The sequence below is a fragment of the Ornithodoros turicata genome, chromosome 2 (assembly GCF_037126465.1).
Source record: "Ornithodoros turicata isolate Travis chromosome 2, ASM3712646v1, whole genome shotgun sequence".
NCBI lineage: Eukaryota > Metazoa > Arthropoda > Arachnida > Ixodida > Argasidae > Ornithodoros > Ornithodoros turicata.
Genome location: NC_088202.1, coordinates 109,762,883 through 109,785,725, shown reverse-complemented (window position 1 = coordinate 109,785,725; position 22,843 = coordinate 109,762,883). Strand labels below are relative to the sequence as shown.

General features: G+C 45.9%; 1 protein-coding gene across 4 annotated transcripts in view; it reads right to left on the bottom strand.

Annotated features, from left to right (window-relative positions):
• LOC135385943 (hemicentin-2-like) overlaps positions 1-22,843 on the bottom strand; it is a 1,123,122-nt gene that overhangs the window by 518,780 nt on the left and 581,499 nt on the right. For all 4 annotated transcript variants that reach the window (XM_064615587.1, XM_064615589.1, XM_064615588.1 and 1 more), the window contains one exon: positions 1,406-1,530. In XM_064615587.1, coding sequence (XP_064471657.1) covers positions 1,406-1,454 — 49 coding nt within the window. In that variant the 5' untranslated portion in view covers positions 1,455-1,530. The remainder of the gene's footprint in view (positions 1-1,405; positions 1,531-22,843) is intronic.

The window sequence follows — 22,843 nt, the reverse complement described above, 5'->3', positions numbered from 1 at the left end:
TTCCCCACTAACAATATGTGTAAAGCCTCGTGTGCTGTGAGTGAAACTGCTAGGTGCAAGTTAGCAGTTGTACTGTCCTGCTGTATTCTCGTGTGTGCGTGTGTTTTGACTGCTCATTTTACCATGGATCGTTACCAACTACCCCGTCCAGAAGAATACTTCGGGAGGGATTCTATGGGGGCTTTACATGGGGGCGCTTCTCTCTCGTTTCCCTCTTCCAGATGCTCTACCAAAGATATAATTTCGGGGGTTTGAACCCCCCTACCCCCTCGCTGGCCCCGTCTCTTTCCTGCCTGGCTATGAAACTAGGCGGTGCCTCCGTGCGTAACTTGCGCGTAGTGGCTTTAGGATTAACTTTAACCGCCACCAGCTTCCACACGGCATTGTAGTGCATTCATACACTGAATTCTGTGAAGATAATTTGGCACTTCATAGATAAAGATAAACCAGCTGTCCCCATCTTTGTAGCCTGTGGGACGTTACGTTTTCAGAGGGTGTTTTTTTTTTTTTTTTTTTTCTTCTTCTTAATACAGATATTTTCGTAAGAAGCTATGACGACAGCATAGACGCTGTTTTTGCAGGTGGGGTTGACGACCAGGTGGAGATTTTAGAGAAAGTACGCAACTATTAGATGACTAATTACCTAACTTTATTACTTAACGTTTTAACTAGAAGCTTTTGACGAATATGAGACAGCTGTGTTGAAGCAGTCGGTATTTAAAGCTCCCATCCACTTAAAAAGAATCCTCAGACGAGCTTGCACTTAGAAACATACATCGCAAAATTTTGCTACGCCAATAAGCCGACACCTTCGGCGTCCACGTGCAATGTGATCTCTTATGGATGGTGAATGGTTCGCTGGTCAGTAGACACGTGCCTATATGGTCGAGTTAGTTGCATCACTTCAAAGCACGTGGCCCTCTGACATGGAATTGGCGTAGTTCTTCATGTGCTTCCGATGCGGCTTGTTTCGGTTTCGACTCATTTGCATAGCAACATTTGTTGGCAGATACCTTCAAAAGGTGGGTGGCTCTAAGTAATGACTGACTCCTATTATGTTGTCTCACATTTCCCCCAAAACCGCTAATAAAAAAGTTAATGAATTTTAGTAGTTGCACTGTCTCGTCTGCCTGGCCGTATAATCCGCCCGCAAAACGCGGCATCTACTCTGCTCACATAGCTTCCTTCATGAAAAAAAAAAAAAAAGAAAGAAAAGAAAAGTAAGATCTGTGTCAAATACAAAATGACATCTCAGTATTCGAACAGTGGCACATGACATTTGCGTCCCAACAACCGCACGGATCGCTCTAAAACGATTTCTCCAGGAAAATCCGCGCAGTGCAAAGCCACATGCTGCAGCGCGCTTACCGGAAGAATGCGCTCGTCCGTGAGAAATTGTTCTTACCTGAGATACAGACGGGCAGCAGAAACGCAATACAGGCGAAGCCAAGCATCTTGGGCGTGGATCTCTCTCGCGGTTCGCGCTATCTCACTTAGTCTCGATGGTCGGCTTCGCTAGTTGCTAGGAGTCTGCAAGGAAAGAGAAAGGCCATCAATACAGCATTCGGAGTGCAGCTGTCATTACAGATGGCAATTAGGGATCGACTGTTGTGTGCTACGACGAGTGCCTAAATCACTCCCTTAAGCTATTCCCTCTTAGAGCACTCTGATGATCCAATATTATGCTGAGAACACGTCGGAGGAATCTCACATTATTTTGCGGAAGGCTGAATGCGGAATAATGCGAGCAAAATATGTCGCTTAATTCGCTTAATTTTGTACTGCACGAGAATGGAAATTTGGAGCTGAGTTGAGTTGAGTTTGAATGTAAAACAATTGACGAAATTGAATTCGGGCATTTAGAATTCGCGAGCTCTGCGGTGCGTGGATTGCATCAACGGAATGCTATCTCGATACTATTAATGATAACCCGTTACTTTACATGGTGAGAAGATCATGAGGGAATTGAACTGAATTGAGTTGAAGAAAGAAAAGTATGGGGATGCAAGTTTTATTATGCCGGCAAATTCCATGGGAGTTACACTTGCGTGCTCCATGATAATAAAAGATAATGAAGAAAAAAATAATACGAAATAAGTGTGGAAACACTGGATGTGACTCTGGAGACAAACTAACTATCAAAAAGCTGGTCACTTGAGGAAGGGAGAACCCAAGGGTCAAAGAACCCAAAGAGTAAAGCGATAAAACCCGTCCAAATATCGAAGAGTGGCTATGTAGTGCCGCGACCGAGGGCCGGAGACGACTTCGAGCAACAGCACACCGCACGCACCACATATTAATATGATGTGTGTTCTTGACTGCGCCACATTCCGAACGGTTTGTAGACGCCTCCTAACTTATGGAGGAGCCGGCCTCTATAGGAAACATTAGGGGGGCGGGGTAGATAGAGAAAAAGACAAGAAAGAGCCGAAGCCGAAGTCGAAGCCAATAAGTGACGGACGGAACGGGGGATTTCTGTCAACTTCATAATATGGCGACAAAAAAAAAAAAGAAAGAAAGAAAGGAAGAAAAACGAGTACACAGGACACGTCCCAATGTGACTAATTGACTTGTCTCTTTACGTGAGTCACTCCTCGAAAATTCGAACAGCAGTTGCATGGCACGTTACATGCACTAGGCACGAATTCAAAATCGAGCACAGATACCAGTTTCTCAAAAATCAGCAATTTGACATTTGCGCTACTTTGTTTTCTTCGACCCTTGTGAAGACACGCTAGTTATTTGCTACATCATGTAGCTCTTTCGAAAGCCTTCATCGGAAAAATTTGTTCACCATTATTATTCTTTTCGTTTAGCGTACTGGAGGTTACTCTTGGAGAAACCGTCCATGCATATCCAGTGATTCTAAACGTGCTCATGTGACCGATCTTGTAGCCGTACACATTGGTAAAAGCTTCCCGCCCCACTATTTCAGTATTTGTTTTCATATTTTTATTGGCCTATTTTTTCCCGAAGTTGTTTCAAAGTTAAAGTTTTCAAAATGAAGCAGGAAAGAGAAGACATGAAATGAAATTATTGTTACACAGCTCTGTACAACTTCCGTCCTTCACATCAACATCGGGAAATTCGAAGGAGTTCTTTCGCAATACCTGCAGCCACCGACGCTACCAACCTCCAACAGCGATGAAATTATGAGAAGCCTCGTAGACGATCCGAAGAAGTAAGTCTACATGGAAACAAGCTGACATTGCTCACCATGCTATATGGTCGCCTAAACTTATCGCCAAGGAAACTTCAGCATGAGAATTTATGCAAAGCAAAATTGGCGCAAGAGACGTTTGCCTTTTTATCTACTAAAAGGTTCCGAGCGGGAGCTTGCGCACGTATAGATACGCATTAAAATTCGGCTCATAAAATCTTCAACCTAAATCTGTGCTGCGTGATAGTAAAATCTGAGGAAAACGTGTGGTACTCAACAAAAAGAAATATTTGATTCCTTCGCTTCATTTCGCAGGGAGCAGTACGAATAAGAAAAGAGCCTTAGCGTGAATAAATGACGACACTATCTTACGCCACCTTCATTTAAAGCCTATTCTGTCCTTTTCTCATTTACTTTTCTTTCTTCTATCGATCAACGTGTTCTCATAGGAAAGCTCGTTTCACGATGGCAATTAACTCACGTTGAAGATGTGTGGCGAAGGAGGAAGAGTTCTGTGCCCGTCTACGGTATCGGTAATTGCTATGAGATAATATCCTTATATGCGAGAATTCTTGTCACAGTACGTTGGCTGTAATGGTGTACGCTTCTGGCAACGACGTTTTCATTTATGTAGGACAACGCACTTGCAACAGAGAAAATGAAGGTTGGACGTATAGAGAGACACACGCGTCGCGGATGCACCATCCAAAATTTCGTGTTGCTGAATAATGTACTAAAGCGCAAATATTAAACACGATTTTTTACGCTTTAATTCGGATTGAAGAATAATGTCCCATCAACACAATAGACTTACTTAAAGACTTAGACTTACTTGATAGACTTAATCGCGAGACATTTAGGTTCAAATTCGATTCTGCTGACCTGTAGTTGTGGGCAGCCACTGGTCCTTACACACAAATGTACTCTGAACAGCGCGCGTTCTATACTATCTGCGGCTTACTCTTGCAAGGTGTGACGCAATAATTGTCACGTGCGTGCGTGCCCGCGCGCGCGCGCGTGTGTGTGTGCACGTGTGCATGCGCGTGCTCCATTTATTTCATTCCCATCTTATTCATATAAGTCTCCATACGTTTGAGTTTGGTTATATAAAAAAAACATAAAAAAACGGAAGATATTGAAGAATCGCCATACGTAATGATGTAGGGTGAAGCTATTCGTGTGGCAAAACACCTCGTGTCGTTGTCGTCACGTATCTGTTGTTGTTGTTTGATTCTGCTGAGCGCCCCGTTGACTTCTCTTCATGCCCAGCCTGTGTTTCACCCGTAAGTTATCGGGAAGTATATGGTAGCTGATGCAAGCTAGAATGTCTGTTTCATTTCTCTGAGAAAGAGTATGTCCGCTACATCGAACACGCATTTGTAGGAGAAGTGTCTTACAATATATATATATATATATATATATATATATATATATATAATTTTTTTTTTGTGTGTGCCATACAACACCTGCGGAAAATACAGAGGGATAGAATCCAGTGAACAGGCAAGGAAATGTTATAGGAACTGGCTGAGGACGGGAGCCGCCGATATTTCGAACAGACGCTGTTCGAAATATCGGCGGCTTTACTCCTCAGGCACTTCCCTGAACATGCGCAAAATATGTCATACGCGGAACATCGCCCCACAATGACCAGCACGTCGTTGTGTAGACAAAAGTAGCCAAAATGTATGTGGTGTGGTCAGCTGCACTAATGATTTCTAGTCACCAGCTCGTATGCTTCCGAGCTATTATTGCGCAATCTCCAGCGTTTCGCAGCGACGAGCATTTGCGAAGGTGTAGCTCTTGACGTAGAAGACCGACCCTTACGCGGTTTCTTGGCGCCCTCGCGTGGTTTCGAACAGGGCAGTATGTAGTAGAGACACAAATGCCAGTCGCCGACAATCCCCGGGATCAATTCCCTGGTTGTTTTCCTTTTTGTTTGTTTGTTTTCCTAATTGTTTGTTTTTCTTTTCCTTTGCTTTCTCTTTTCTTTCTTTGCTGGGAATAGCAAGCCGCCGTAGCGCAGGCTAACATTTTCCTCCTTTCTTATAATAAACATCCCCCCCGGGGCGGCGTTCCATCGTTCTGTTTTGTTCATGTTCATTTGTTGTGCTCGAGGGGCTTGTCTATAGCGGTTCTTGCGTGCCTTTTGTTCTTCAATCAAATTCAGCCGTCACTTGGCGCCGGTCATGCATATTCCGTTGTCGTTATTTTCCGCGTGTTCTGACCACGACCTACTAGATTATAACGACCATGTCATAGGCACCCCTTCCCAGCGCCGCATTTGGAAGCTAGCGGTGACGCTACTCATTGGCCCTGTTATTGCCTCCTCAATTTCTGCAATACTTTGTACTTCAGCTTACCTTTGTATTTTTGTACAAGCGGTGGATATCCCATGGGAGATGCTTTTTTGTAAAGTTGATTATCATCATCATTCTACGTGTTTTCATAGGAGTGGTTGTTGTCGTCTGCTGCGGTAGTCGCATGTCCGCTTCTGCGCGTTCAAGATTCAAATTTCCATTGTCTAATCCTGATGTAGACCTCGCGTGCCGATGAGTAGCGCCCCTAGCGGATCGTGCGTGCGGACTCCTCATAGGGGTTGCCGATTGTGATTTGGTCGTTATAATCTAGTAGGTCGTGGTTTTGACGGTGCATATTTTGTTGTGTTTCGTAAGTGATGCTGACGGCGGTAAACCAGCTTACCGTAACGTAGACAGCGGAAGCTGAACGAAAAGTTAAGACAAAACACGACGTTTAAGCCTCACCAGCGCCAAAAGAATGACCGGAAAGACCGCACGTGGCGGAAAGTAAGCGAGTGCCGGTTCATGTCCCGCCACCGGCACTGGGTGACTTTTCGTCAACTGCCGTGTGTCGGATCAGCTTCTCGTCGTTTCCTCATACCCTCATCTCCTCATATCGTCTTCCAGCTACAATTGTGACGCTACCGGCAATTCTGAGACTCACAGTGGCTGTTCACATTGTTAGTACCACCGCTTGCTTGGCTCACTCCTGTGCGTATCGTCTCAACTGCAGTCGGAATGCGACGAGGTGGGATAAAGGTTGAAAGTAGACAAAGGTACATGACAACGGACGTTGACGGTGGCCGACGAGAACCTTAACCGACTGGTCGCCCACTCGGCATGCGCATGCCAGGTGGCACATCGTCAGCTTCGACTGCCTTCATGACACTAATCGCAAAAGAACGTACTACCCGGTTCTCTGGTTCTTTTTTTTTCTTCTTAAGTAACACTGCACAGGAAAGTATGTCACCATCATGGGTTGTACTGCGCTAGGTGGGAGAAGAACAAGACTGACGGAGGTTAGAGTGGAGGAATCTTCTCCCACCTAGTACAGTATGACGCGAACCTAACCCAACCTAAGTAGATATCAGCTACACCCTATACACCTAATACACCGCGACTCTGCGCAGCTACTAATGCTGCTACTATTTTTGCTCACTGTTAGGAAACACGTGCTACTGAGGTGAGGCAGGTGAGTTGCAGCAAACATTAGCAGTTCTTCCGAGCCGACAATGGCAACAGTACGGAAAGCGCGCTTCGCCGCAGAAAGACTCTTACTGAGGCAGAGCGCGCTTTACGGAACCGTACGGCGTAAAATTCAAGCTCTTGTTCTTCTCGTCTCTCAGAAATTCTCTTCAAGATCAGTCAAGTTCTCGTCTTCACATGTTTCATGGGGGGGTATATATAAGTTTAATGAACAGGAGGTGGCGTCCACGCAGGGATAGGTCAGCCAGACGTATGTCGGCTTGCCACGCCCTGGTGGAGCCAAAAAAAAAAAAAGAAAAAAGAGAAACGCTTCGTGGCAGTGGAGGCGAGCGCCCAAGGCCGCAGTTCTCAGGTTACAGCGTAACCCTCAGCTGGGCGTCCTGTAGGTGTTGCATGTTTGAGGGCGACGTTGTTTGGTTTCGTTGTCGCATGCAAGTTATTGCGACTTGATATGTAAATATTAATGTCTGAGATAAGAGTATGACTGCGAGTGTTGTTGTGAAGTGTTTTCCCCCATTCAACAGGTCTGGCAGGTAATGCCCTGAACACGATCAAGCGTCCACTGTCGTACTTCAGTCACTGATGTTAAATATTTGATTTATTATTGTAGTATCGTAGACAGTACTTTTCTGAGTGTGCACTTATAGTGGATATTAAGGGATTTTTTCATTATTATGTACATACTACCGAACAGTATATCTAACGCTAATATGTCTATCTCCAATAGCAACGAATTTATCCGTGCGAAATACTACGATTTATTCGTGTTTGTTCACTATGCAAATTACATGTCGGTATTAGCAATTAGAGCAGTATTTTTACCAGGGAAGCGCCAACCGTATTCGCGAATCCTCGAATTCTAGGCAGGGATTCGAGATTCGGGAATACGAATGCCAGTACCGAAAACGGCGAATCGGATCTTTCGAATCCACCAACTATGTTCGTTTGTTTGTTTTTCAAATTGGCGCCTCCGGAGTCCGCCGAAAGCCTGATTTGCCGGCGGGTGTTTCCTTGTTTGTTTGTTTACATTGCTCTGTACTGAAAGCGTTAAGGCAGGAACTCTTACATTACAAGTTTAAAAGTAACATTGTTTTGCTTTTGATTGTTTCTTAATTTTATGGAAAGAGCTCTGACTCGGGAGTTTATGTATTTCCTGTAGTCGTTGAACAACATGCTAAATAAATTACATTTAAGAACAAGTAAATTTGTATGTTTCCCCCTGAAAGTGAACAGTTATTTAATTTGTTTTCATTAAACAAAGATATCAAATTCTGCTTCAAAACAATTTTCAGTACAATTGTTTTTCCCTGGCTTTTTTTAAAGAAAGGATTCGAAAAATTCGAGATTCGTAAGATTCGTGGATTCACAGAACCTTCCTTGGATTTGGATTCGGAAAATTCTGGATTCGTCTCATCTCTAATTTTTACATCTCTAGAGCGAGCACAGTTCACTACCTGCTACGCGATTCATCTGCACCTCAGTAGTAGGACGTCAGTGGTACATCAAGTGGTACATACGATAAACAGAGTTAGACACTTTAATTTCGATTGCTTCTAACCCACAATGTCGGTGAAAGTGCACATGTTTTGCCACACTAATGCGTTTTCGTTGCGCAATCTGACGTGCTGTATACTGATTACAGTAGAGACGTAACGGCTTAAATTTCGACCTCCCCTACAAATACAGCCGACTGGCATTTACCACGGCTTCCAATAACATCCGCGCTTGTAAATCGCGTCCATTCACTGGGTTCAAATGAACTCTTTCGCGTCGCTTCCTTTCAGAGCAAATTTCTGTTGCCTTTCACTGGGACTTGTGTTTGAGGTTAATTATGTCCACTGCGTCTCATTTGAATGAGACATGGCAAGGCAGCCTCAAAGCACGAGGTCGATGAGACCGGTCCCAGTGGGAAGAAGACGCCCCTGAGGGCATGTCGCATGCAGCGGCACGGCTAATGACCAGAGGGGCGCGCTGTTTTGTTCCGTGAACATGACTGAGGCGGAGGGACCACCTCTGTAAATACAGCAGCTGGACAGAAAATAGACAGCTATTGTGGTAGACAAGGGCTTTCCTGCGTGCTCAATAAACACTCCATGAGTTGGTAAGATTGTCCTGTGTTGCGTAAAAGAGTCTATTCTTCGAAGCGGGCGCCAAAAATTGTCAAAAAATACTTCTGCATACTTTGCAATGATGTAGCGCTTTTTGATTTTCGGCATTTACCGAAAAATCCGCGCATTCTCGAACCTGCGTGTTATGAACCGGAAGGAACATACCGCCATATTGGATGACAGTACGGAGATGTATAACTACAACGAGTTCTCTGCGTTTGTGATTTGGTATTTTCCGCAGTGTAAGCAGAATATTGTAACAAAGACCGGGCAGGTTGGTACATACTGCGACGTAACACAGAGACACGACGTAACACAGAGAAGACAAGACAGACGATGTCGCACATCGTCTGCATCGTCGCGTCAACATGGTCATGCAACATCGTCTGTCTCGTCTTCTGTGTGGTACGTCGCGTCTGGCAGCAGTGTAAGCAGAGAAGGTTTTTCTAGTGTGTTTTCTTTTTTCGTTCCGCAGTTTACCTATACTGGTAAACTAGAAATGTTTTCCCAGGCAGCATAGTATAACAACCCAAATTTGAGGCCATCTGATGGGCCACCTTTCGTCATCCAACTGCCCCACCTGTCTTGTTGAAGGAGACATGCATTCCGCACCTGCTGCTCCGCTGCACCCGTTACCGCCAACATAGTCTTCTCCTGCGGTCGCGCATCGCTCGCCTCAGGATTTTGGACTTTTCCCTAGCTACGCTGCTAGGCCCCGCACAGCATACTCAGGTGGCAAAGGCACTTGTTCAGTTCCTGCGGATTTGTGGCCTTCTGGGTGAACCGTCATCAATTTCGTGGTTGTTTTCTTTTTTGTTTGTTTGTTTTCCTTTTTTCTTTTCTTTGCTGGGAATAGCAAGCCGCCGTAGCGCAGGCTAACCTTTCCCTCCTATTGTTATAATAAACATATCCCCCCCCCCAAAAAAAAATATTGATCATTCACGCTTTAGTCTCAAACTTGCTGCCGAAACATTCAATACATCTACACGAAATAGTTTCCAGTTAACACTTACCGAACTTTCGTTCAATTAAAGTCCAACGACAAGAAATCCTAATTTTATGTTGTGCACTTTGTCCTTTAAAATTTGCACGCTGTAGAGGAATTCGAGTCAGTGAAATTCACACTGGACGTTATAAGAGGACTTATGCATATTTCGTAAAAGTACAATGTATCGTCTTATAGAAACATGACATTAGGTAGCGTTCTTGAAGAAAGCCTGACAATGACAACAAAACAGGACGATGTGACAGAAAGAAGGTATCATTGAATGGGTGAATGTCAAAACAATAATGCGGCGACGGCAGTTTCCAGTCTTGTGGATCCGGGCCATTTAAATAATACCACTCCGGGCCACTTAAATAATAAAATAACGGCAGCGAAAATATTATCGTTATCCCTCTGTTGTATTCATTCCTAGAGAATCACACGTTCTGGGTATATTTACCCTTAATGGGGTTGTAACACTTTGATGCATCTGGTGCATCACATCACCATTACACTCTACTGTGCGTCAAAGTACCGAGGAACAAATTATTTCTCTATGTATCACTGGTAGCGGGTTATAGGCTCTCGAACACACTTCGCCGTCACAGGAGTGAAAGCCTCGGCCATTCCTATTGGTCCTCGTAAGCACATGACCTCCCCCGCGGCCGTTCCACTGGTGGGGATGCCTACCACGGTATCCCATCCGCTTTAGCTCCGGTATTCGCGGTGCCTATTTTCAACGCGCCTGTTAGCGGTTCTCCTGGAAATCTTGAAATTTTTCTTTTGATTCTGTGTTAGCGCCGCGAAGCAACTGTGGCTATGAGCGGCGTACAGACGAGGAGAGATGGAGAAAGGACAGCAGGAAGAAGAGGGGAGGGGGGTTAGTATGCATCCTGGGCCGACTTCAAGGGGAACTGTGCCGATATTCGTGTAAATCTTGAAATTAAGGTTCACACCGATGCAAATAGCCTGGGGGGGGGATATGTTTATTATATAAAAAAAATAGGAAGGAAAGGTTAGCATGCCCTACGGCGGCATGCTATTCCCAGGAAAGAAAGGGGAAAAAAAAGAGAAAAAGAAAGACAAACAAAACAAAAAACATTTACATTTAACCAGCAGAGAGCCAGAGTCACGTTTTACATACGACTGAAAACGAACCTGGGAGACACTGTGATCATTAACGACATGGAAGTAACTGTCCCGTCCATTACACGGCACACCCGAGCTTACTTTTCGTAATTAATCACTTCATTGAGCGAGCATCTTGCATATTTTCCAGCTAAGTTACGCCAAATATTCCAATGCGAGCACAAGAAATATGGTTGATAAGTGGCCTACCTGTGCTAACCCCCACAAGAAAACATACTAGAATACCTGACAATCTCCCTTATACGGGCGTTAGAGTACTAACGCGTTCTGGTTCATCCTCCCAGAGCTGGGCATTGAAAGGCTGGGGTGGTAAAGCAACTGCCATTCAACACTCGAAGGGGGACAAAAGTGATCTTAGCCGTTTTGGGTCTAAATACATTGTCACAAAAATTAGTCTCACTAGGGAGTAAATGCACGGGACTAAGTGAATGTCACAGAGTGGGGGCTGCATTTTGGGCTCTGTTCTAACCGTCCTAAATACGTAATTCACGTGCATGGGTGAAAATACTTTGAATTAAACCGTCAACCGTGGTATGTCGAGTTATATAAAATCTCGCAACATTCATGGGGCCAAATTTCGCAAGAAACAACCTCTAACTACTTTTTCCTGTGTGTGGGTGGAAAAGTGCTAAGTTAGCTAAGTTATATATATAGCGTATTCCATCGAATTTACAAAGAGCAGATATTTACGTAGACTGTTGCATTCAGGAGACCATTTGCGAAGTTCAGTGACTATTTGCAGTCCTGGGGAGTAAATTTCGCGGTTAGGGGACTAAAATGGGTAGTAATTGCAGTCTGGGGGACTTTAAGCTGCAATTACTTCCTTTATTTTATTTTAACTTTTTTATATTTTTTTTTGTAGAGTGCACACTAAACACTCGAACCTTCTGTGCACTGCCCTGCATGCATCACTACAATTTTCAATTCACGATCATTCTATACGTAGCACAAGAACAAACAAAGGCCAAAACAACAAATTGCTTCCCCAGCTGATCTTATCGCATAAGATAGCATACGATATAATGAATAAGAGCTTAAAGGGGTGAGAGATACGAAAACGACAGAAGAGCGTAAACAAAAGCCGTTCCTGTCTCGAAGATTCTCAATCACCGACTTAAATCACAGCAAGGGCTCCTGTCCCGCTCCCAATGCCTACCGTCCCGCCAGCAAACAGGGAGTACCAGTCTAAAAACACGGGAACATGTGTCGGATACATCATTTGTTTCTCGCGTTGTCGGTCATGACAAAAGAGAAAGCCTCCCCGAGTGGGCGCTCGAAGTACGACCGACAAATGGAGCACATCTTCGTCTACTCTCCATCCTAATGAAGATTTATTTGGGAAGGCCGCAGTATTTATCACGTGGTTGCGCTCCGCGACCACCACTCCCCCCAGGTGGAACAGATGAAACCGCGATCAACTGCATCTGGTGCTCCCTCGTGTGCGGTAGTGGTCATCTTTGTTTTTACGCCTGCTATAATTCACCATCTGAATAATGACCAGCAACAGGTGATGGCCCTCTTCATCTATGCCTGTGGCCGGCGAAAGGCATACTTCCGGGTGTCAACACCTTTCCCCACAGGACTCCTGAATAATGAGCCGAAAGGGCTTTATTCGGCACGTAGTAACAACGACGATCTTTCGGACGCAGTGCTGGCGGGTAAAGGCACTTGTTATGCGGTTCTATCTGGCATTGGAAGCTTTTCCTCTTTCGATCTGAAATAACCACTTTAGTGTAGCAAGTACTATAGAATTGTTGAGTTTTTCTTCGATATGCAGTACCGCTTCTAGTCCCACGTATGATCGGATACAGTAGTTCAGCAAATTAACAATCCACACCATATGTGACTTCTTATGGAAAGACTGTTACGTATTTGTTGTTGCATGGAAAAAAGAAAATACTTTCCTCCTTCTGAATATTTTAAGGAAATTCGCATCTTAGAGTCGTTGCTATTCAGTGCTGGAATGACATACACTGCAGGAACTACGTACTCCTTGAAACGCTCCACTTTTACCATCAGGAGGTGGCTCGTTAGTTACAAGATGGCGATACGCAACATTAAAGCGCAAAAGGTTGTTTCAACGATCCTGCCCATGATTCCTTAGAGCATAAATGATAGTTTCCTTCACTTATCTCGCGAAACGGGAAATAATACTCCCATAGCAAATAATCCTTGAGACTGAGGGACGGAGAAGGACGAGAAAAACACGACTCAAATGGTGTTTTGACTCGTGTTTGTCTCGCCATATCTCGTTGCTCAGGCTAAAGAATTATTTGCTATGGATAGCTCACACCAGCTAACTTGCTTAATCTATCACTAAAGAATACGTACTAACAAAGGTACAGAGAGAGAGAGAGAGAGAGAGAGATAATAAATAATGGAGACCGCTATGATGCAGCCAGCTACTGTAGACCACTTGGTATGGATGTTATTTCTGGACGCTAATCGCTCTCTTGGGATATTGGGAGCCTTGAGTGTCAATAGATGGACGCAGCACATCTTTATCTCAAAAAGCGCAACCAGGGCGCAAAGAGGGGGTTGGATTGGCGGTTTGCCGATCTAGCCAGTCCACCAGCCCCTTCTCCGCGTTGAGTGGTCGACGGGCCAGCCTATCCAGGGCACTCGTTAGGGACTGTCGGCTAGACGTGAAGCGCCAACAGTGCTCCGGCAGGTGCTCCGCGTTCTCCGGTGTTCCACAGTCCCAGCGTCGACTCCGATCTTGCACAGGAATGCTGCTGCTACCGGAACATTGAGCCTCAGATGATGGATTATAGAGTCTCAGGATCATGGCAGCGTAGATGGGAGACGATTCGTGGAAGAAACGAGTGTACGCCATGTATTGCACGCCTTCTAAAAACCATAAAACCTCAGTGCCGGGGAAACACAAAGGACGAGACAACACAGGCACTGATCTCGTCTTTTGTGTTTCCTCGGCACTGGGGTTTTATCGTGTTTAGAATGTTGCACCAAACAGCCCAATTTTTAACCCTATTTGCATGCCTTTACTCAGCCACATGGTCTGAGCATGACGGACTCAAACTCACCTTAACATACATTGTGCGTCGGATTTCGTGAAGTAGATTTTACTAGAAGGTGTTTCGTCGTTGCGCGTCTCTTGCTGCATGGTCAGCTTGCTCGATTACACGAATGCCACTCTATAGGGTGTTCCACGAGAGGATGTCACCAAATGCTTTACTTAAAAAAATTATAAAACTACTTGGAATACTACAGACTCATACAGACCCTTGCCGACAGACTGAGGTCGTTTGCCGATGCGTCTCGTATTAAGATAATTTGCAGGTCGTTTCCCCTGAGGCCGCTGAGATTTACAGACAGATTGAGGCCGTTTGCATTCGCGTCTCGTATTAATTAAGATAATTGGGATGATTAAATGATGATCACTTTTCTTCCTGAATTCGGAAGCCTATGATCGTGACACACTATTCCAACTAAAATCATGTGTTTTTTCACTAAGATTTCTACAAACAGCTGACAGCCGAAAACCAGTCGCTGGGCGAAGCATGATCGGGGAAATTTGCGTTTGTGGAACTCTTAACTTCGCTTTTATCGAGACGAAATGGAAAGGAGCGACACAGTTTAGCGACTGGCGGCTGATGACAGACAGGGTGATAAAGGCGAATGGTGTGATAAAGGCGAATGGTGTGATTGAGGCGTGGTTTGTCTTCTTGCACAGGAGTGAGGGTATTTGGACGGAGCCAACAGATCCGCAAACGCAAATATCAGCAACCGCGCTTCGCCCAGCGACTGATTTTCAACTGTCAAACTTTTTTCGAAATCCTGCGAAAAACCCCGTGATTTTTATTGGAATAGTGAGTTATGCCCATAGGCTTCCGAATGCAACCTATGTTACCCAAGTGTGAAATTTCTTATGACTATCATATTGTTGTAACCTTTTTGCAATCCACTCCCCTCTGTAACGCTTCTTGCTCTGAGGGTAAATAAATAAATAAATGCAGGAAGAAAAATGCTGCCTTTGCTTGGCAATTTTTCGAGTTTAATTATGCAAATTAGCTTAATTAACGCTCAACACGAATGCAATTAAACGGCCTCAACCTGCGTCAAAAGTCGCTTTGTGTGTGTTCCTAGTAGTTTTCAAATTTTTTAAATGTAAAACCTATTTTCGGAAAGTTAGTGTCATCCTCTCGTGGAACACCCTGTGTGTCCCGGAATGCACCAGAGCACGACTCTTCATTGCAGTCATTTCGATGCAGCCGTGTTCACTAACTTACTAACAGATTCATACAAATGCTGAGGCGCCATAGATTAATCGGAATATATAGTGACCTGTCTCAACCACCGACCAAATTTACCGCTCCTCAAGCAGTGTCGCAGATAATGAGAACAACCTAGATGTTAAGGATTTAAGGTTTATGCATGCCTGCATGAAGTAACGTCGTTAAGAAAAAAAAGAAGAAAAAAAAGAGAGAACATCAAGGACCGCAACTAGTACTTTTCACATCTTCCGTAACAAGACGCTCTGCGCTTGCGACATCTGGTTGCCTCATTAGCAAGTAAGACAGACATCTTTGGAGATGTGTAGGATGCATCCATAGCGCTCAACCGCGAACGTTAACGATCGCGCGCACAAATAAGCGGCTTTGCAGTTTCCGCGGTAACCAGCCTCTGTGGATTCCAACTGTGCGCTCAAGTTTTAATATTAGTCAACGAAAAAGTAACTAACCTAGGTGATGCGTTGCCGTCATTCGTTCGCATACGGAAAAGAGCTGCACGCTTCGAATAAATGTCGATTGAAAGAGAGCGCATTGGAAAGATTCAGAGCAGCGGAGCATTTTCCGCCATGAAAGCGTTGGGCAGACTGGCCTCCCGTCCATCGGCTGATAGCGCAAGTTTCATGTACACCATTTCTCGACAGTGAAGGAGGCTTTTGTTTTAACATTTTAGAAACTGTTTGCTATACCTTAAAGCGATACCTTTAGAGTGCCAGCCACCGTGTAGGGCATTGCGCAGCTTTATATGGTGACGTGAGCACACACGCGACACAGCCACGTGACAAAAAAAAGTTTCGTCAAATGTTTACCGTCAACGATAAGCTACCGGGTTTGAACGCGTTTGGCACAACGTCCAAAAATGCAGCCGTGTTTCTTTTTCCTATAGTCCGTAGTAGCCGATACAACGCCAAGATAGTCCTACATCCCTGTGCCGTCTTGTGTCCCACAACCCAACAGTTATGAAGTATTGAAAGGAGGAGGTATCAACTAGTAGAAAACAAAATTGATTTTGAGAAAACACTGTTTTTAAATCCTACCGCACACCTGGAATAGCACGACTGATCTAACGGAGCAAACGCTCTCAAAACAACAGTCCATTCGCTCTATAATACGAATGAATATCATGAACGAAATAGCTAAGGATTACGATAAAAAGTTGCTGCTACACGAGCAGCTAAATAATTGTAGTTTTACGCGCGTCTGCTCGTTACAGACGGTGTATATATCTGCTGGACATTTGACTGGCCCTCGCAGAAGGCAAACGAAATGACGAGCAAAGTTTTACCGCTCGCAAATTTAGGTCTCGCTATACGACACTTTCAGGCCGATAAGATTTTTATACGGTGTCCTCTTGCGCCAACGACACGAGGATCGGCATTGAGCGGCTGTTTGCAGTCGCTAAAAATGCAAATGCGCGACGGGGGCCGTTGCAGCTATCGCGTCCAAGTGCCCATTAAATGCTGCATCGGAATAAAGCTCGCTGTAATGTTAGCGACCACAGCGCCGTGCTCCGCGGCACATTATGTCCATCGGCCATATGTGTGCCTTCATGTCGTTCATAAATGGGGCATAAACCTAGGGTAACAAGACAAAAGCTCGAAGAACAGAGCAACAGTCTTTGTGGTGTTTTCTTAGGGCGCACAATAGCAGAAAGTATCACTCTGCGTATGATAGGACTCTTCGCGGTTGCCAGATGGGAAGCTCAAGAGCCTAGTATTGGGCGTTCTTGGCAGCGGTGGCTTCTGCTGAAGCATGCGCTGGCCACGCCGCTATCATTGTTTCGCAAACAGCGTACAATGGAGCTGCAAATCAGAAGCCAGGTTAAAGTAAAATGAGATACAAAGGAGTTGGGGTCGCAGCCCTTCGGGAACTTTCCACGGGGGCCAGTCCCTCCCTCCCACTTATACGTGGAACTTGCCCTGCCCCGGCCGGAAGCTAACCCACCGCCTAGGATTGAATCAAGTTAATGCGTTGCAACGCAAAAAAAAAAAAAAGAAGAAGAAGAAGAAGAAAGAAAAAGCTGCACATCACGCACCTATTTTATGTCCTCTCGCATGTTAACGCCCACACGAGTGCAGTAACAAGTTCTACGCATAACAGAGATCAGATAGTATTATGCCCTGTTATGTAGTCATGCATGAAGCAGGAACAAGCATCTAACCCTTCCTTCATACTTTTCGGCTAAACCCACCCAACGGCGCCACATAAATCACGCCCTCATCCGATCGCTACCCACATCACGCCTCGCCTCTTTCTTTCATCATCCACACAAAAATCACAAAGACCAGTTCCACTTAAAGACGTTCATTGCAAAACTAACAACGCAGCGAACCAAACCTTTATCTCTCATTCTCAGGCGCAATGGCATCACTTTGAGGCAACCGCTTCCTCTAGTGCGTGCTTATTCGTCGCGTGTCATTTCACGAACGGAAAAGGAGCCCCTTCTTTCGAGAACGGCAACGCGTGAACATATGAGTGGCTGCACCTAGAACGGCTGCCGAAGGAATAACTTTCTCGTGCTAGTTCCACTTGAGCGTTCTCTGGAACCACTACTCACGATTTGAAACGGCTGCCACTCTTACAAAAGACCCGACGTAAGAGACCGCCATTACTGTTGGCGTTTGAGGGGCTTACTGACAGTCATACTAGCGCGTTCCGTCTGCTTTTATGGTGCTAAATCTGGATCGTAGAGTGCGCGGCAAACAGCGGTAAGTCCAGCCTGGGCTAAGAACAAGTTTAGAAATTTTATTGCACTAAGGGTCATTTCAGCGACCGTCTTCAAAGACGCAGTGTAAATATGGTTTTAGATCTAATGCGATGTTTTTCGGCTCTGAGTGGACTGTTCTCCGCAATATACTGGTGTTAAAATCAAGTTTCGTTCGCAGTGTGTGTGTGCGTGTTCTAGACCTGGAAGACTCGTCGATAGGGCGTTTCATTGGGGGGTACAGAAATCCCCACTTGAGCCGATCACGTCAGTGAAAATATGGAAAGACGTATTGTGTGACGTGATGTGATAGAAGAAGAAAAAAAATGGGGATTTAAGTCACGACAAAGTCAGACTTGCTACCCCAGACCACTTAGCACCAGTTAGTTGAAAAAACAAAACAAAAACCAACAACAACAGTAGTTGGGGGGCGGGAGACAAACATCCCGAACTAGTGGGAACAGTTTTCACAAACGAGGGACCAGAAAGTGTCACAAAATGTCGATCAGATGGGCAGGAGACACGCGGCTTCTCGAAGAAACGATGGAGGTACAGCTTGGGACAAAGGTTTACGGAACACGGCACTAGCGTGTTTCGTCATCGGAGCGGCCCCCTACTAGCTATCAGAAAGAGATCGAATAAGAAACAGGTGACCTGTTATTCTGCCCATCTCTTGGTATGTGCGCGCCCTCCTGTTTGCTGCGAGGGTGTCGCTCCAGTTGAGAAATGCGACACCCCAGTGTTCCGTAAACTTTTGTCCCAAGCTGTACCTGGAAGCGTAGCTCGGGACCGACCCTGTACAACAGCGAAGATCGAGCAGATCCTGTCACCCAAGAAGATTTGCACATTTGTTGTGTCAGTTCACGTATCATCCTCTTTGCGTCCCCTATGGTGAAATAAATGGCCTTTATTTGTACGTAACCGTGTTGACGTGCTCGGCGCGCAGCAGCGTCTGCAGCCTCGTTACCGGTTATGCCGCAGTGACCAGGAATCCACTGTAATATATCATGCCTCTGTGAGACTGCGGCATCATATAGGTGCAGCACATCATGAACAATTAGGGTCAGAGACCCTGTGATGAGCATAGAGGCCAAAGACTCTAGGCCACATCTTGAGTCATTGTACACAAAATCAAGGCGAGGCAAATCATCGCCTGGTCCTGACGGTATCACCTATCAGCATATGTCCAAACTGTCCATCATCGCCCAGGAAGCCTTGTTGCGCATTATCAATATCTGTTGGAAAGAGGGAAAACTTCCTTCCAGTTGGAAGGTCTCCAAGGTGATTCCACTGCTGAAACCTGGAAAATCCCCCCGAGACTTGGCATCGTTCAGGCTTATAAGTTTGTCGAGCTGCGTCTGCAAAGTTATGGAGAAAATGGCACTCAGCCGCGTAGAATGAGCACTAGAGAACGACAAACTGCTTCCAGAATGTATGTCTGGTTTCCGAAAGGGCCGATGTGCTATGGACGGAGTATCGGACCTGATCTGGTGACCTTTTTGGAACATGAACCTGCTCGTCATCGTATTAGTGCGGCTGCCTTTTTAGATATCAAACGAACGTACGACACGGTCAGCTACAGCCATGCTCTATGCTCTGTACAGCCGAAGGATCCGCGGTCGATCGCCCCGTTGGATTGCAGACTACCTCACCGGCCGAACAGTGTACTTGCGTACATGTCGGCATGCATACTGAAGATGGCGATAGTTATCATCAGGATCTTTCAAGCGGAGTGCCCCAGGGCGGCGTCCTGAGCCCCCTGCTTTTCAACGTGGTTATGGCAAGTTTAGCAAGTTATCTGCCCAAAAATGTTCACATTAGTGTATACGCCGGCGACATATGTCTATCTTCCGGAGTGCAATTACCAGCATTGCAGCAGCGACTCCAGAATGCAATAGATTGTACAGTTGCCTTTTTAACCGAAAGGGGCATGGATGTATCCGCCGAGAAGACTGTTTCCTTCCCTTTACTCGGAAAAAAATGTCACAGTTTCCATTGAGAGTTGATGACCAGGCGATAAAGAGGGTGTCCCATCACCGGTTCTTGGGAATAGTTATTGATGCACAGCTTTCATGGGCTGCAAACATCAATCATATTAAGTGCAAAGCCGACGCACGAGTCAACATTATACGTCGTATAACGGGCTCCCGCTGTGGAATGTCGACGAGGGCCCTACTCTCCGTACATAGCGAAATGGTATGGCAGATGCTGGCTTTCCATCTACCCGTCTTACATGGGATATGCGACTCATCAGATAAGATGCTGCAAAGCATCTTAGCCAAAAGCCTCAAGGTATGCCTCGGTGTGCCTCGTGCCGCCACTAATGTACCAGTTATCGCAGAGGCCAGAGAACATCCCATATGCATTTTGCGAGCGCAAGAAACAGAGTGACATTACATCCCTCTCTGCACGCAGCATCACAGACGTTCACTAGCACGCAAAGTTATGCGTCGAAACTCTCGTTTCCTCACAGCGATTGCTCCACATCATAGAGCTTGGCCAAAAGCAATCCCTCCACAATCGACCCAGCATCCCCCTTGGACATTTATGGTACCTGAGATATGTGTAACTGTGCCCGGTGTGCACCGAAGGTCAGCTCTGCCATCCGCTGCGCTGAGACAGTACTGTCTATTCATGATGGAAAATAACCACAACAGGACAGCTATCTTCACCGATAGATCGACGACTGCAGCTGTGTGTGCGTCTGGCTTTGTTGTCCCCGAGCACAACAGGGAAGGAATGACACGTCTATCCCACAGATCATCCTCAACAACGGCAGAACTAGTCGCCATACTACGTGCTCTTCAATATGTGGTTGCATACCCGTCTGCAGCGCAGTGGATCATATATAGCGATTCAAAGGCTGGACTACAAGCAATGATATCATTCCTGCGTAATGGATGTATGGTACCCCTACTCCACGACATTCTGACAGTGTACATGCAATCCAGGGATGATGGCCATGACATCATACTTCAATGGATTCCTGTACAGGCAGGCATACGGGGAAATGCAGCGGCTGATGAAATAGCGGATCTAGCACATCTGTCCTCATGAAATCATCTACTGCCGTACTCCAAAGCCGATGTGCAAGACATATTGAGGTCTCTTACACAGACTATGACTATAGGCAGCAATGGCTAAAAGGCGACGGGAATTCCTCGTTGCTCCATCAAGTTGACCCGGATCTGAATTTAGATTTCCGTCCACGTTACCTCGGTCTATCCAGACGCTCTTGCACAGGTTCTGTCTGAACGTGCCATACGGGCGTCAATTCCTCCATAAAATTGGGAAGGCACTTTTGGCAACCGTGGAGAACACTGAGCACGTTGTCGTGCACTGTTGTAGATACGCACCTCAAAGAGCAACCATGAAATCTGCTCTCGACCGACTGGACAACCACAACGTTGACCTCGTAAAAGTGCTGCGTCCTTGGCCACCTGACAAGAGGGATGCTGCCTTGTCAGCGCTTGTGACATTTATTCAGAGGTATGCGTTGGAGTCAGTCTATTACGATCATGTAATTCACTGTACACTGCGTTAACCAGTGATTTTGGCCTTTGGCCGATAGTTATCGCGAAAGTGGGGGTGGGGGGTTCTCTGATATTTTTTTCACCTGTGGGGGGGGGGGGGTCTGTTTATGGGAGTAGCCGAATTTGTCGTGTGACGAATTCAACCTCTGCCTAGTATTTTTTCGTCATCAACATCAACAACATCAACATCACTGTACACAGACCACTGAGAGCACGTGGGTTTAGAAATGATGAAGCTCAGTGCCAGATGGATCCCGTGGAGCTCAGCTGCTGAAGCCGAGGTGGTGTGTGGCAGCCGTGCTGATCTTTCGACACCCATCTCAGAAACCACGAACGCACATGACGAGCCAGATGTCGTTGTAGATGCATTGATGAAAAGTTGAATTCTACCCGCCGACATTAGGTCTAGACTAAGCTGCCGGAGGACTTCAGTCGATACATCTTTCCAGCGTGGTAGACTCGGGACAATGACCCTCACTTCAGGTGGTTGCAGAGCCCACGTTGGAACAGCTGGATACACGTGCTGCTTGTGCATAGAGAGAATCAACTGTGCCTGGGTTGCATGAGTGAACGCAGAGCTGGAGCGTCGCAATAAGGCTCGAAGCACAGGATGGCGATGATGACGCGTTGCCAGTCGAGAAAAGTGGAGGAACGACTCTTGCATCCTTAGAACAGGTGCAGGTGGTTCCCGTGGCCCTGCCATGGCTACAATGTTGCAAGTTGCTCGAGGAACGCCAAGACATAGCTTACTACTCTTTGCAAGGATGGTTTGTAGGGCTTGCTCTGTCGTGAGTGGGAGGTTGTGAAGCACCAGTATGTGGTACACTAACAACTGGCGTATGACGGAGCAGTGAACATCAAACATTACTTTCGTCGAGCTACCCCATCGAGAGCCGCATAGATATCTCAGTACGCTGAGTCTGCTCTCCATTCTTGCCTTTAGACAATGCACCTCTGCCGCCCACGACAAACTCCGATCCAGAGTAACCCCCAGAAATCTTTGATGCGGCACTCGGCGTATCTGGAAGCTGCCAATATGCAGTTGAAATTTCTTTAGATGCTGGCGCGTAAAGGGAAGCATCACAGTCTTCTCTGATGAGACGTCCATGCCCCTCTGCAGAAGCAAGGTTCCAAATCAGTCCAGGGCACTCTGAATGCGACGCTGCAAGGCTTGCCACTGCTTATCGGATATGCAGATGATGTCCGCATAAAGACTGATGTACACGCCGCGAGGTAACAGGCAGCGCAGCCAAAACAACATTAAAAAGGAGTGGACTAAGGACTCCTCCATGGAGCACACCAGCTGATAGGTTGTGAGAGCTTGTGTCACCTTCAGATGTCCTCAAGAAAACAGACCTTCCTTTAAGATAATCAGCAATCCAGCGAAGGGCTCCTCCCATGATGCAAGAATACATAGGTCATGAAGGACATGGCTGTGGCTTGTTGTA